Genomic DNA, 16,643 nt, shown 5'->3' with positions numbered 1-16,643 from the left:
GGCCACGTGGCCGCCCCTCCCATGCAGACAGCCTTGCTGGCTGGAGCCACCCATGGAGTGACCTGTTTGCGGAGGTCCAGCACAGAGCTCTGTAAGAGGCTCAGCAAAGGCCAGCAACAGAGCAGGAGGCTCCCGTCCATGGCAAAGCCAAACCGGGGCTGCAGGGTCATTCCACACACTGCAGAGCACCCCGACCTGGGGGATAGAGCGGGTCTCCAGGAGACATGGAGGCAGAGAAAGTGGTGGCCGCCTTGCACTCAGTCCTCTGACAGTGATTTCCCCTGAACATACATCTTAACCAGAAGGAAGGACCTGAAAGGAGAAAGGGGGCTGGATGCTGAGACAGGAAGAAACTCCATCTGGTAGAGACTCTTCATCTGACAGGGGAACCTGCCCTGTGTTTGCATGGCCTGGCTTTAGTACCCAGGGTGAAGTAGTGACAGAGCCGGCCCACTCAGCCTCCTGACTTGAGGGGAGCTGTTGCCTGCCGTCGGACTCTTTTAGGCTTATCGAAGGGACCCCTGGGCTGTAAGTTTGGCAGGGCCTACCTGGTGATAGGCATGGGGATCACTTGTCTGCATTTGCCCAGGACAGCCTATGTATGTTTCTGCCTATTGTCTGTGTGACGAGTGACAGTTCACACCCAGAAGTGTCCTAGTTTGGATGATCAATTATGTGGTCACCCCACTGATGGACAACTGGGTGACACTAAAGAAAGAGGACTTGAACCTCCAGAATCTTTGACTTTTAGAACTTTATGGACATCTGTTTTCTGCAAAATCCCTCCAAAACGTTCTGCAGCCTTCTGCTGACGTCATAAACAAGAAAGTATTCCTCATCTGCCCACGTTAGAGTGGGGTGTGATGGGGGAAGTGAGTGACCCCGGTATCTGAGTTAGAGGAGGTTCCCTGAGACCCCAAAGCCAGGGTGGCCCCTACCGGACTAACATTTCCTAAGTGCTCACCCACAGGCACCCACAGCACCACCCAGCTCACAGGCATGCTGAGTTTAAACTGCATGGAGCCCCTCACGTGTCAGGCATTATGTTTTATTATTGGCATTATCAACTTCCTTATCTCATGAAGAGAGGAACAGACTCTTGAGGGGGAGACGGTCACATCCTGCTCTGCGAGTGGCCACGCAGGAGCTAGAGCCCGGGTCCCTGGGCCCCGCCTCCCCTCCACAGGACACTGCCTCTGTGCGCCTGGTCACAGTCAGACCGAGCAGGGCGCCCTGCTGGCAGCCAGGCCCGGGCAATGGGGAGCAGAGGGCAGAATCCCTCGCGAAGTCTCTGCTCCCTGGACGGGCTGGACGGTGCTTTGCCAGCCACATCTCCTGCCAATCTCTGTCTTTTAAGTTCCAGAACACTGAGTGGCTTGTATTCTACCCGCTTCCCACCCAATCACACACACACGCACACGCGCGCAAGCACACGTATACACAGGCACTATTGCTGCTTCTTGCCTTCCTGTCTTGGCTCATGCCATCTCTTTTGCCTTAAACTCCTGCTGCCCCCTTATTTTGTCAGCTCCTACCTACCCTTTGGGAACCGGCAGAGGCATCACCTCTTCCTGGAAGCCTTCCCTGGCCTCTTATTTGCACGTAAGTGATGGCCCTCACCATGTCACCGACGGTAAGTCTCTTTCCCACTGGTCTGTGAGATCCTCAGGGCCTGGGCTGGGTCTTACTCATCTCTGTGTCTCCAGCATGGCATCTGATGGGTGGAGGCCATTCACACACAGGCTGGGTGCTCCACTGCCAGGCAGAGCCCCTTGTCCTTTCAGGACCCGTTATCTCAAGATTTCCTATATCAAGCCACAGTTTCCCAGCCTCTGTGCATGCTGGGAAACTTCTATCTACACAGGAGGGAATAAAACCTAAGGAACTTGTGACCCTGGAGAAGTGCCATGGGCAGAAAATCTAACAACATCAAAAATAATTTTGGACAGATTTATGATGGAGCCAAAGGTGGCGATAAGAAAGGCTGGGACACACCTGACCCGTGAGGCTGATGGGGGAAGGGCCAGCTCTGCCTGGCACATCCCACAGGGCTGCCATCCAGCGTAGAAAACGCCAGCGTGGCGCACGCGTGGCTCTGGCCCAAAGCAACCATTGCAGGGTTCCTCCGATTAACACCACAGAAAATCCTTTCCCCTTGATACTCATCTGGGCGGAGAAAGAGACAGGAGGTGGTGGGACTAGAACCCAGAGCTTCCTGAGTGCAGTATTCTCTACACTACATCACACAGGAGGAGGGACTCCTGACAGCCTAGATCTGGGGACTGCCGCCTTGGTCTTCTGAGCCCCTTCAATTGTGTAGGTACCTGGTGTGCCTGACAGGCGGAGGAAGGAGCTGGGGCATTCACAGGACTGTGTGTGTGCACGGCTGGGTGGGCTGCAGCTCCCATCCTGGGCCAGGAGAACGTCACCTTGGAGACAAGGCCCTGCTTGTCCCCCAGCATCTCTAATGCTGAGAACTCCCACCTGTCCCTTGCGTGTCTGTTTCAGTGTCTGCCGACCTCAGCAGGATGCTTTACCTTGGCTTCTCCCTAGATATTTGGCGCCTTTCATCTTGGCCCTCAGACTTTTAGGGAAATTCTTAGACTTTGGCTTATGACTGTCTGGTCTCCCACCCTTTCTCTTGCCTACTTAGTACATTTTTATCTCCTTCCTGCCGTGCCCTTAGTTAACTTGTCCGAGGCTTGGATTTCTTTCTTCTGCCTCCTTCAGAAGCCTGGGCTGCACAGCTTGGGCTGCTAGCTGGCGTGGGGCCACGCGCCTGTCTGTACTGCCCAGCCGCCGGGAGTGCCAGTCACCCAGTGCTCTGCTCTCCTCCCCCCCAACAGTCTGCACACGCAGTTTTTATTTGTGTACTTTTCTCAAGGCTCTAAGCTGTTGGCAGGCATTACTCATGACTCAATTTAGTGAACATCTATCTAGATACCCAAGGTTGAGTTAAATATACCGAGTATTTGTAACCACCTCCCTCACTCCTCTAATTGTAAGAGGGAGTGGGGTGCAGAGCAGCTGAGATCTGAAAACCAAGTGTTCGGCAAAATGCAGGGCAGGCTCCCCAACTTGCGTGGCCACGCACCTTTCCACCACGAAGCGCCGCCTCAGCCTGTGCACTGCAAACGACGCATTTCACCTCGAAGACGACTCCATGTTCCAAAGCCTGCGAGGCAGGCCGATTTCTTGGAGAAGGGAGGAGGCGGCACATGTCTGAATAGAGCAGGCCCTGTTAGAAAACAGAAGGCTTCTTCACTGCTAATAGGAGCGAGTGGCCAATCTGTCCACATTAATCCGGAGACATGGTTCCTAAAACTGCACCCAACACTCCACCCCTCCCCGCCCCACCTGCATCTACACTGACAAATGGAAACCGAGCCAAGCCTGGTGCTCAGAGCACTCGTTTCTAATGTGCCCCTCCCATCCTTGGCACCACATACTCCAGGGAAACAGGCCTTAACAAGTGTGGACTGTTGGTTTCTCTTTATACCCCAGAGAACCAAAGAAGGCTGTTACTCAACAGTTGAGATTTCTTGAGGTGGAAACGCACTTTCCTCTCAGATTTTCACCCTTCTCATTCAAGAGGAAGAAAGCAAGTCTTTCTGTCCTTTCTGGGTCTGAAAAGGGCAGGCAGGCTGCTGGTGTCTGCGGGAAGAACAAACTTACCCAATGCAACAGATCTGTGATTTCCAGGGCAGTCCTTCAGCATACTATATATATATATATTTTTTTTTTTTTGGTTTTGTTTTTGTTTGTTGGCCCAGGGTTGACCCCTTAAAAGGGCTGGAAGCAGCCAGTACCTTAAGGGGGCTCTGTGTATCAGCAGGGCTGGGTATGCACACCAGACAGTTCTAGAAGACGCTAACGAAGGTTTCTCTCACTCTGCAGTTACCACCATGCCTGGCCTTCTGAAGGGGGAGACCGAGCAGAGTGCTTCTTCTCAGAGGATCCAGGAAGTACGAATCCTGTCAAACAGCACTGCCTTCTCCCACCCTGCAATTAAGGTGGTGCTTTACCCATACGGCAGGGGCAAGAACAATACCGACATGGTACATTACAAGTAACTGTACTGCTGGGTATGTGGACCTCTGAAAGAGCTGTGGCATTTCCTTCATAAGGAAGGGAGAAGTGTTACTGTTTTCATTCCAGTGATAAGGAAATGAAGGGGAGAAGACGGTAAAGCAAGGCGACCATAGATCCCTAAGTGCCAATGCCAGACTGAACACACAGGTCCTGGTAGACGGCAAACGAAGGCCAGACCAGCAGCTGTGGGCCTCTCCCGACAACTGGAGCATGGCCCCCGACACCGCAGCCATGGCACAGAGGAGCCCTTTGATTAAATGCTGCTCCCATTTAATCCTCATATGGACCTTGTGAGGGTCTTTCCTTTTCTAAGTGAGAAAACCACGTCCCAGAGATGTGCTTGTTCAGGAACTGAAGGCGGGTCTGTGTGACTCCACAGCTGGGTGCTCTGTCCCCACACCAGACAGCTCCGGCTTCTGGAACTTCCGCCAGGTTGAAGCCCACTGCACTGGATAAGGCTGCCTCTATGAACAGAAATCTCAGGGCTCCACCTGAGATTCAATTAGCTGAAAACTGCTGCCTGGGAACCAGTGGCACCTAAGGAGTGGCGTCCATGATGTTCTCAGAATTTGGGCTGAGTGGAAAGAAGAAAAGCCCATTTATTTATGAAATCTAACTTTGGGTGCCTTAGATAACCCTTTTTGATCTGTTTCTTGGACTCACTAGAGAAAGTCCTTTTGTACAAAGACACTCTCATCTGCTCTGCTGTGTAGAAGAAATAAGCACTCCATCACCAACTGCCCTTTAAAGGCTGCCTTCGTCTTTGGTCTAAATGAATTGGGCCTGTCCCTTTTGAAATGATTTATTCCAGTAAAGGATGGAGAATTTATTATTTTTCAAAACAGATGACTGTGGTGTTGACCTAGAAAGGCCCGACTGAAGCCTGCAGGGTAGGTCTGACCGTGCTGGGCTTGGGTTTGTTCCTCTGTTGCATCAGAACACGGGCACCTTTTCACATCAGGTACTGCAACTGATATTCCTTTCTGTGCTGTTTACTCAATTCTGAAGCAAAAGAAGAAATATTTCATGAAATTAATCATTTGCTACTGCAAATATGTTAGGAACATTAAGTATGGAATTCATCTCTCCTTAGCTAGTGAGGCAACTCTAAACATGTCATTAAGATCAAAGATATATTTTTCAGGTTGCCAGCAGTTAAGCAGATCATTGATTTTGTCCCATTTTTGTACATGTGTTGCTGAAGCAAGCACTATTATCATTGGCTTTGGAATAACAGATCCAAGTGTGTCTCTGTCCTTGCCCTGTTCTCCTTATAAGACTATTGAGATACCATATATGCAATTATTAATTTCAAGTGTTTTGTGAAAACTTTGCATGGTTTATCACTATGTTAGATGTTGTAGGTGATACGAAAGAAACAGAAGAAGTCAGCGCTTCCTAAATGTTGGAGGATAACACAGTAGCCTCCTCGCCAAGGTCCGGCATATGACAAGGGTTCAGTAATAGTCAATCCCTTTTCCACCCACCCTTTCTCTTCACAAGAAAAAGCACCTTCCTGCGGAAGAGTAGGGGAGGTGGTGTTCTAACAATGCTTTCACTTGACGGCATGGCTGAACAAAGGTCTAGTGCTTCAAGTCCAAGCCTAGGTCTCAGAAACTGTAGGGAAACCTGTTTTCCTCATGCTTCCATGTTATGAACTATAAAATGAGAATAAAAATTACTGCCTACTGTGCAGTAATCTAAGATCTTTTTATTATCCGAGAATAAGAAGGGCTATAGAAACGCAAAGCTTTATTTATTATGAATACTCAGCAGGGACTGATTCCCATACATACTCTTAACAACTTGGCAGGGGCTCGTCCGACTCCTTCCAAGATTAAGCTCCTCATCTCTGTGAACATAAAACTCGATCTTCTACACAGCTTGCAGATCATAACGCCCTGAACATCACAGTCACAATCTCCTGTGCCCTCCCCCTCAGCATGTTCTGCGAAGGGTGATATACTATCCATTCGGAAGCTTAGGCGGGCACATCCTGCTGCTTGGGTCCAAAAGAAATACCATGGGCTGGGATGGATGAAGTGTTGCTGGAAATCTGGGCCATTTGTCAACTCCTAGAACATCTATCCTCTAGAAACCAGCTATAAATACCTTTAGAAATAACTTCCTTCAAAGGATTGGGTAAAACATGCCAACTGGGTTTTTACAAATGAAAGGTTTACTTTGGTAAAAGAAAACCGTCATTACTTCCAAAGGCTCATTAAAACCTTTGTAGGAGAACTTGTGGGACGACACTGCCACCTGGTGGTCGGTGTGCACTGTGCACACTGAGCTCCCTAATGGAAATTACACACTGCTCAAAGAACAGCCCTTCCCACGGAGACACCGATTCTTCTAAAGTGGCCCCACACACGTAAGGAGACATACTTTAAGCTTGGCATTTACTTGAGTGACCTGAGCAAAGAATTTTCCTACCCACTCAATTCTTGGTACCAGGTGTACTGAAGGACATGATTTCTAAAAGCAAAACAAAACAAAACACTTGAAAGGCAGGCCCGGTGGTGACAAAATCTCTCAGCATTTGCTTGTCTGTAAAGGATTTTATTTCTCCTTCGCTTATGAGGCTTAGTTTGGCTAGATATGAAATTCTGGGTTGAAAATTCTATTCTTTTTTTTTTTTCTTTTTTAAGACAGAGTCTCGCTCTGCCGCCCAGGCTGGAGTGCAGTGGTGCGATCTCCGCTCACTGCAAGCTCCGCCTCCCGGGTTCACGCCATTCTCCTGCCTCAGCCTCCCGAGTAGCTGGGACTATAGGTACCCGCCACCACGCCCGGCTAATTTTTTGTATTTTTAGTAGAGACGGGGTTTCACCGTGTTAGCCAGGATGGTCTTGATCTCCTGACTTTGTGATCCCCCCGTCTTGGCCTCCCAAAGTGCTGGGATTACAGGCGTGAGCCACCACGCCTGGCCCCTGAAAATTCTATTCTTTAAGAATGTTGAATATTGGCCCCGACTCTCTTCTGGCTTGTAGGGTTTCTCCAGAGATATCCACTGTTAGTCTGATGGGCTTCCCTTTGTGGGTAACTTGACCTTTCTCTCTGGCTGCCCTTAACATTTTTTCCTTCATTTCAACATAGGTGAATCTGACAATCATGTGTCTTGGGGTTGCTCTTCTTGAGGAGTATCTTTGTGGTGTTCTCTGTATTTCCTGAATTTGAATGTTGGCCTGCCTTGCTAGGTTGGGGAAGTTCTCCTGGATAATATCCTGGAGAGTGTTTTCCAACTTGGTTCCATTCTCCCTGTCACTTTCAGGTACACCAATCAAATATAGGTTTGGTCTTTTCAAGTAGTCCCATATTTCTTGGAGGCTTTGTTCGTTCCTTTTCATTTTTTTTCTCAAATCTTGTCTTCATGCTTTATTTCATTAAGTTGATCTTCAATCTCTGATATCCTTTCTTCTGCTTGATCAATTCAGCTGTTGATACTTGTGTACGCTTCACGAAGTTCTCGTGCTGTGTTTTTCAGCTCCATCGTGTCATTTATGTTCTTCTCTAAACTGGTTATTCTAGTTAGCAATTCCTCTAACCTTTTTTCAAGGTTCCTAGCTTCCTTGCGCTGGGTTAGAACATGCTCCTTTAGCTCGGAAGAGTTTACTACCCACCTTCTGAAGCCTACTTCTGTCAATTCATTCTCCATCCAGTTTTGTTCCCTTGCTGGTGAGGAGTTGTGATCCTTTGGAGAAGAAGAGGTGTTCTGGTTTTTGGAATTTTTAGCCTTTTTGCGTTGTTTTTTCCTCATCTTCGTGGATTTATCTTTGATGTTGGTGACCTTCGGATGGGGTTTTTGTGTGGACGTCTTTTTTGTTAATGATGGTATTCCTTTCTGTTTGTTAGTTTTCCTTCTAACAGGCCTCTCTGCACTAAATATGGAAAGGAAAAACTGGTACCAGCCACTGCAAAAAACATCAAATTGTAAAGACCACTGACATTATGAAGAAACTGCATCAACTAATGGGCAAAATAACCAGCTAGCATCATAATGACAGGATCAAGTCCACCCATAACAGTATTAACCTTAAATGTAAACGGGCTAAATGACTCGATTAGAAGACACAGACTGGCAAATTGGATAACGAGTCAAGACCCATTGGTGTGCTGTATTCAGGATACCCATCTCACGTGCAAAGACACACATAGGCTCAAAATAAAGGGATGGAGGACTATTTACCAAGCAAATGGAAAGCAAAAAAAAAAAAAAAAAAAAAAAAAAAAAAGCAGAGGTTACAATCCTAGTCTCTGATAAAACAGACTTTAAACCAACAAAGATCAGAAAAGACAAAGGCATTACATAATGGTAAAGGGAACAATGCAACAAGAAGAGTTAACTATCCTAAATATATATGCACCCAACACAGGAGCACCCAGATTCATAAAGCAAGTTCCTAGAAACCTACAAAGAGACTTAAACTCCTACATAATAACAGAGGGAGACTTTAACACCCCACTGTCAATATTACACAGATCAATGAGACAGAAAATTAACAAGGATATTCAGGACCTGAACTCAGCTCTGGACCAATGAACCTAATATGCATCTACAGAAGTCTCCACCCCAAATCAAAAGAATATACATTCTTCTTAGCACCACATCGCACTTATTCTAAAATTGACCACATAATTGGGAGTAAAACACTCCCCAGCAAATGTAAAAGAAAGGAAATCATAACAAACAGTCTCTCAGATCACAGTGCAATCAAATTAGAGCTCGGGATTAAGAAACTCACTCAAAACTGCACAACTACATGGAAACTGAACAACCTGCTCCTGAATGACTACTGGGTAAATAACAAAATTGAGGCAGAAATAAATAAGTTCTTTGAAACCAGTGAAAACAAAGACATAACGCACCGGCTAAAGCAGTGTTTAGAAGGAAATTTATAGCACTAAATGCCCATAGGAGAAAGCGGGAATGATCTAAAATCGACACCCTAACATCACAATTAAAAGAACTAGAGAAACAAGAGCAAACAAATTCTAAAGCTAGCAGAAGACAAGAAATAACTAGAATCAGAACAGAACTGAAGGAGATAGAAACATAAAAAAAACCTTAAAAAAAAAATCAATGAATCCATGAGCTGGTTTTTTGAAAACATTAACAAAATAGATAGACTGCTAGCCAGACTAGTAAAGAAGAAAAGAGAGAAGAATCAAATAGACATAATAAAAAATGATAAAGGGGAGATCACCACTGATCCCACAGAAATACAAACTACCATCAGAGAAGACTATAAATACCTCTATGCAAATAAACTAGATAATCTAGAAGAAATGGATAAACTCCTGGACACACACACCCTCCCAAGACTAAACCAGGAAGAAGTTGAATCCCTAAATAGACCAATAACAAGCTCTGAAATTGAGGCAGTAATTAACAGCCTATCAACCAAAAAAAGTCCAGGACCAGATGGATTCACAGCCTAATTCTACCAGAGGTACAAAGAGGAGTTGGTATCATTCCTTCTGAAACTATTCCAAACAACAGAAAAAGAGGGACTCCTCCCTAACTCATTTTATGAGGCCAACATCATCTTGATACCAAAACCTGGCAGAGACACAACAAAAAAAAAGAAAATTTCAGGTCAATATCCCTGATGAACATCAAAGTGAAAATCCTCAATAAAATACTGGCAAACCGAATCCAGCAGGACATCAAAAAGCTTATCCACCATGATCATGTCGGCTTCATCCCTGGGATGCAAGGCTGCTTCAACATATACAAATCAATAAATGTAATCCATCACATAAACATAACCAATGACAAAAACTACATGATTATCTCAATAGATGCAGAAAAGGCCTTCGATAAAATCCAACACCGCTTCATGCTAAAAACTCTCAATAAACTAGGTATTGAAGGAACGTATCTCAAAATACTAAGACCTATTTATGACAAACCCACAGCCAATATCATACTGAATGGGCAAAAGCTGGAAGCATTCCCTTTGAAAACTGGCACAAGACAAGGATGCCCTCTCTCACCACTCCCATTCAACATAGTATTGGAAGTTCTGGCCAGGGCAATCAAACAAGAGAAAGAAATGAAGGGTATTCAAACAGGAATAGAGGAAGTCAAATTGTCTCCGTTGGCAGATGACACGATTGTATATTTAGAAAACCCCATCGTCTCAGCCCAAAATCTCCTTAAGCTGATAATCAACGTCAGCAAAGTCTCAGGATACAAAATCAATGTGCAAAAATAGCAAGCATTCCTATATACCAATAATAGACAGAGCCAAATCATGAGTGAACTCCCATTCACAATTGATACAAAGATAACAAAATACCTAGGAATACAACTTACAAGGGATGTGAAGGACCTCTTCAAGGAGAACTACAAACCACTGCTCAAGGAAATCAGAGAGGACACAAACAGATGGAAAAACATTCCATGCTCATTGATAGGAAGAATCAATATCATCAAAATGGCCATACTGCCCAAAGTAATTTATAGATTCAATGCTATCCCCATCAAGCTACCACTGACTTTCTTCACAGAATTAGAAAAAACTACTTTAAATTTCATATGGAACCAAAAAAGAGCCCATATAGCCAAGACAATCCTAAGCAAAAAGAACAAAGCTGGAGGCATCACACTACCTGACTTCAAACTATACTACAAACTATACCTCAAACTATACGTAACAAAAACAGCATGGTACTGATACCAGAACAGATATATAGACCAATGGAACAGAACAGAGGCCTCAGAAATAATGCCACACATCCACAACCCTCTGATCTTTGACAAACCTGACAAAAACAAGCAATGGGGAAAGGATTCCCTATTTAATAAATGATGTTGGGAAAACTGGCTACTCATATGCAGAAAACTGAAACTGGATCCCTTCCTTACACCTTATACAACATTAACTCAAGATGGATTAAAGACTTAAACGTTTAAGACCTAAAAGCATAAAAATCCTAGAAGAAAACCTATGCAATACCATTCAGGACATAGGCATGGGCAAGGACTTCATGACTAAAACACCAAAAGCAATGGCAACAAAAGCCAAAATTGATAAATGGGATTTGATTAAACTAAAGAGTTTCTGCACAGCAAAAGAAACTATCATCAGAGTGAACAGGATGGGAGAAAATTTTTGCCATCTACCCATCTGACAAAGGGCTAATATCCAGAATCTACAAGGAACTTAAACAAATTTACAAGAAAAAACAAACAACCCCATCAAAAAGTGGACAAAGTATATGAACAGACACTTCTCAAAAGAAGACATTTATGTGGCCAACAAACATATGAAAAAAAGCTCATCATCACTGGTCATTAGGGAAATGCAAATCAAAACCACAATGAGACACCATCTCACACCAGTTAGAATGGTGATCATTAAAAAGTCAGGAAACAACAGATCCTGGAGAGGATGTGGAGAAACAGGAACACATTTACACTGTTGGTGAAAGTGTAAATTAGTTCAACCATTGTGGAAGACAGTGTAGTGATTCCTCAAGGATCTAGAACCAGAAATACCATTTGACCCAGCAATCCTATTACTGGGTATATACCCAAAAGATTATAACTCTAATTATTACCCATTACTGGGTATATACCCAAAGGATTATAACTCTGCCTATTACAGGGTATATACACAAAGGATTGTAACTCTACTATAATTAAAGGATTATCATTCTACTATAAAGACACATGCACACATATGTTTACTGCAGCACTATTCACAATAGCAAAGACTTGGAACCAACCCAAATGTCCATCAATGAGAGACTGGATAAAGAAAATGTGGCACATATACACCACGGAATACTATGCAGCCATAAAAAAGAATGAGTTCATGTCCTTTGCAGGGACATGGATGAAGCTGGAAACCATCATTCTCAGCAAACTAACACAGGAACAGAAAACCAAACACCACATGTTCTCACTCACAAGTGGCAGCTGAACAATGAGAACACATGGACACAGGGAGGGGAATGTCACATACTGGGGCCTGTCGCTGAGTGGGGGACTAGGGGAGGAATAGCATTAGGAGAAATACCTAATGTAGATGATGGGTTGATGGGTACAGTAAACCACGAAGGCACGTGTATACCTATGTAACAAACCTGCATGTTCTGTGCATGTATCCCAGAACTTAAAGTATAATAATAAAAAACACTTGACTATAAAAAAAATCTGAAACATTTTACTTCATATTATACATATTTTTTTTAAAAAAGGCAGAAACATTGAAGGAAACCACACTCAACATGAAAGGACCTTGTGCCAGAGTTCTAGAAGGACCTTGAAAATCAGTTTTAAACCAACTTGCTGTCACATAGTCTTTTTCATGGCTGCTTGAGTCATGCTGAAGAGATAGGCTTCATAGATTATATTTAAGAAGTTGTCATCGTTCTGGAAAACAAATCGAAAGACCCGAGAATGTAACTTGGTTGGCAGACACAAAAGGCTTCCTCTGTCTTAGAGCTGAACTGGCATTTGGATACTGAGACACTCATCTCTCCCTGTCTGATCTAACAGCTGGTGGTTTTTAATTGCACGTGTGAATGTTAAGTGGGGTTGAAGGCAAGGCTGGACAGAGCTGATGGTTTTCCACAGTCAGTATGCACAGTAGCAAGAGCTCATTACATGCAGCACAGATGGGCAGCCCAGCCACATGGCAGCATGGAGCAAGGTTTACTCAAGAACAGCCTGAGTCTGCTGCCTGAAAAGACATGGCGTTAGGAGGACGTGATCCAAGTCAGTGGTCTCCAAGTTTGGTTAAGAGATTGCTGTGGTGTGTTTTTGGTTTCTTGTTTTTGGGGTTTTTGAGACTGGGTCTCACTCTGTCACCCAAGCTAAAGTGCAGTGGTCCCATCATAGCTCACTGCAGCCTCCACCTCATGGGTTCAAGCGATCCTCCCACCTCAGCCTCCGGAGTAGCTAGGGCTACAGTTGCATGCTACCGTGACTGGCTTTTCTTTCGTTAAGACGGGGTCTCACTATGTTGCTCAGGGTGGTCTTGAACTCCTGGGCTCAACTGAGCCTCCCACTTTGGCCCCCCAAGTGTTAGGATTACAGGCATGAGCCACTGTGGTTCTTAAAGGCCCTCCAAGTCACCTACAATGTGTCTACTTTGTTTTGGGCATTACTTAGGATTGTACTTGCAATATGCTTCATCAATACTTCATCAAAGCCAATATAAGTCTTCCCATAAGTTATGGAAAGTTTCTGGCCTTTGCAAGTGGGCAGGAGTAAGACTGGTAATCTCTGGGCTCTTTTGCCTGGCTAAGAAGTCAGAATCATGGTCTAATCAGTGGTTTTCCTCATTTTTTAATTCTAGAGACTTCTCCCTCCCACCCAAATTCTTTACAGTGTTAGTAATTCACCCACACTTCACATTCCCCCTTCATTCTCTCTTGGCACCCCACATAGAGTTAGCATCATTCTCATGTAATGAAGAGAGTGATGTTATCCCTCTTTTTCCTACAAAGTAGTCACAAAGTTCCTATGCATGAGATTGTGTCCTAACAAGAGGCAGAGACGACAAACAGATTGCTTGAGTGACTGGGAATATGAGGTGTGGTACATGGGAAGAAGTACGATGCATGCAGACGGTGGAGGGAAGGGGAATGTAATTTCTAACCTGCCATGTTCAGCAACTACTCTGGAGTAACAGAGTCTCAAGACGATGCGAATGGAATCAGCCAGAAAACATATGACTCTTTTAAATTCAAACGTAAGAAATTGGCTCAAAGTAAAGAGGTTCACAGATGTCCTATCTAATTCCTCAGGAACTTACCATGAATAGCTTTAAAAGGTGGCAAGTATTTTTATCCTGATACTTATTTATGAATTAGTAAGGCTCAATCATTTGCCGTATTTATCTCTGATTGTTATTATGCTTCTGCTGATTTCTAGCCCCATTCCTTTCATTCTCCCTCAAACATGTTTCCTTCTTTTGTAGTCTCACTATGTTGCTCAGGTTGGTCTCGAACTCTTGGCCTCAAGCAGTGCTCCCACCTTGGCTTCCCAAAGTGCTGGGATTACAGGCATGAGCAGCCACTGCGCCTGGCCAACACATAACCTTTTTACAAATGTTGTACTAATCGAGACCATTGTCTTTTTAAGTAGGATAAGACAACCACAGAAGGGGCTGGCCTGCTCTCTGAAGAACATCTGATGCTTAAGCAAAGTACCACGAAGGTTTTCTTAAAGATTATCTACCAAAAAGAGTTAACTGGGGTATCTGAAGTCTGTCTGGCTACAAATGTTCCACTTTTCAAGGACTACCATTGATTTTTTTGGGTGTGCTTTGCTAGGGCACCTGTGCTGAATGTTCTCCCGAGGCTGGTCCCTGGTAATATTCAAGGGCCACGGGAGAGTACGTGGGAAGTGGCACTCGGGGACCAGGCTAGGGGGCATCCCAGCTCTGCTTATAGTTCTGTGCCTCAGGCCAGTTGCTCAGCCTCAGTTTCCTTGTCTGTAGAATGGGAAAAATAACAGGGTTGTTGTGTAAAGGAGTGAATGAGTTAATAGGTATGTAGCACTTAAAACACGGCCCGGCACCAGCTCTGTGGAGTGCTAGCTATTACAGCACTCATTATTATTTCATAATTTCATAGACAAGTGAGGCAAGCGGCTCACAAGGAGTCCTGTCACTCCATCCCGTCCTAATGAGCAGGTTTCAAAATGACTCGTAAAACACACCTGTAGCAGCCATGGCCATTACTTGCTTCCCTCCCTGTTTTCCACTCACTCAGTGGCCTGCTCCCCACTCAGCAGACGGCCCCTTGCCCAGGACTGCTCCCACCTCTACTTCCCAATGGTGAGTTTTCTGTGTGGGCCCCCAGTAGCACCCAGGGTCCTCTCAGGGACTGCTTAATTCCCAGCGTATGCTTCCTTCCCTTCTGACAGGTGACAGCTTGGAGGCCTTAGAGTCCTTCACATTACAAAATCCTTGAAAAGCTGAGACACCCAAAGCCACACTTGGTATTATACATAACACCGAGCTAACTGAGCACAGAAGCCGCTGGGTCAGGATGAGTTGTTACACACACCTGTTATTCTCACGGAAGCTAAGCAGGCCTTGGCTGAGTCTTTATCTCATACTTGCAGCCAGGAGGCCGACCGGCGCAGTCCGGTGCAAAGGCAGACGACGTGCCCGCTTACCTGAATGAGGTACAGCAGTGCCTCCTGGAGCTGGAGCTTGGTGAGTGGGCTGCTGGTGATCACGGAGGGCTCCGGGCCCTGTATGGGCAGGAGGAGGCTGGTGGTGGCAGCAGGTGGCTCCTGGCCTCCCACAGGCAAGGGGCCGCTCTCCCTTTCCTTTGGCGGGACAGAAGTGGGCTGTGCGAACACCATGGGGGACATGAGCAGAGAAGGAGCTGCTGTAGCAGGGATGCGCCGAGGTGAGATGACCTGCTCACAGGAAATACACAGAGGGCGCGGCTCAGGAACAGCTCACGGCATCGCAGCAAATACACACAGAGGGCGGGGCTCAGGAGTAGCTCATGGCATGACAGCTTGCAGTGGCAAATACAGGTGGTCTAAGCATGCCCTGTCCACAGCTTCCCTAGCTGAGAAGTCTACGGGTAACTGATTCTTGTTCCACTCTCCGTGCACCTTCCTTTGGCATCACTGAGCAGCTCTGGTATCGTCTGCTGTGGTGGCTGCTCCCACTGCATATGAAGCCTGGCCTCTGGGTGACAGCTTATTTTTCAGGCTACTAGTATCTGGCAAGTGCATTTAGATTTCTGACCTTTTCCTTAGACCTGGCTGTCCATGACTCTGACCTAAAGGTCTCACAACCTGTGTGACCCGCCACCCTTGTTAGGGGCCTACCCATTTCCCTCCTGACCCCGGAGCACAGGAGGCGCTGTGAGAGCAAGTCCCCTCCTCCTGCGGCCTCACTCGCTTCTCACTGGGAGGGAGAGCGACTTGTGGGTTCCACCCCTTCTGGGTCCTCTCCCGACACGGCCCGCCTGCCTGCAGAGAGCCCGCGGCTTCCGCTTCTGCAGCTGATGTGTTTGGGGTGACCAGGCTGCCTGTTGCTCAGCCCTGCCGGGGCTGTCTGGTGAGTCTAACTCCCTTGGCAAACAGACCTGAAACCAAGTTTTCTAACAGCCCTTTCAGTTATGCAAGTGACATTTTGATCCTAATCTGACTGACTCCTACAGCTATCATTTGCTTCTAACTCAGGGAAGAAAAAGAATGTTATTTCTCAGCCTCCGAACTCCCCAAAAGAACTCCTAAGAGGGAGGCACGGAGGCCGGCAAGCTAGAAGGTGCTGTAATTTTATCATCAGTCCCTCAGCACCTCTTTGAGCAGAAGCTGGCCTAGAGGAAGGCAGGCTGTCTCTTTTAACTCGTCCCTACGTGACATTCCGAGGAGCGGCGCTGAGCAGTGGTGCTCCCGGAGGAGGAGTCAGGCATTCTGAGCACAGCGTGGGCTGCTGCTATGCTTGCCTTTCTCACTTGGCTCTTGATATTTGTGAGTACTGAAAAGTCAAAGGAGTTGTACATCAGAAATTTAAGTCAGACTATATTCACCCCATTCTTCTCATTCTAAATCATCAAAGAGA

The 16,643-nt window shown here is 45.9% G+C and overlaps 1 protein-coding gene across 6 annotated transcripts in view; it reads right to left on the bottom strand.

The window, feature by feature from the left end:
• The window catches only part of LOC105484116 (decapping mRNA 1B), an 84,279-nt gene that overhangs the window by 13,347 nt on the left and 54,289 nt on the right, over nt 1-16,643 (bottom strand). For 3 of the 6 annotated variants that reach the window (XM_071070644.1, XM_071070645.1, XM_071070646.1), the window contains 2 exons: nt 15,233-15,481; nt 3,095-3,238 (listed from right to left, as the gene is read on the bottom strand). In XM_071070644.1, coding sequence (XP_070926745.1) covers nt 3,095-3,238; nt 15,233-15,481 — 393 coding nt within the window. Of the gene's footprint in view, nt 1-279; nt 313-3,094; nt 3,239-4,952; nt 5,095-12,244; nt 12,476-15,232; nt 15,482-16,643 lie in introns of those variants that run through there. The other 3 variants (XM_011745423.3, XM_011745425.3, XM_011745424.3) reach the window with 3 other exon arrangements.

This window comes from Macaca nemestrina, chromosome 10 (genome assembly GCF_043159975.1).
Source record: "Macaca nemestrina isolate mMacNem1 chromosome 10, mMacNem.hap1, whole genome shotgun sequence".
In the NCBI taxonomy this organism is placed as follows: domain Eukaryota; kingdom Metazoa; phylum Chordata; class Mammalia; order Primates; family Cercopithecidae; genus Macaca; species Macaca nemestrina.
Note: the sequence above shows the minus strand (reverse complement) of the source record. Positions and strands in the feature narration are given on the sequence as shown.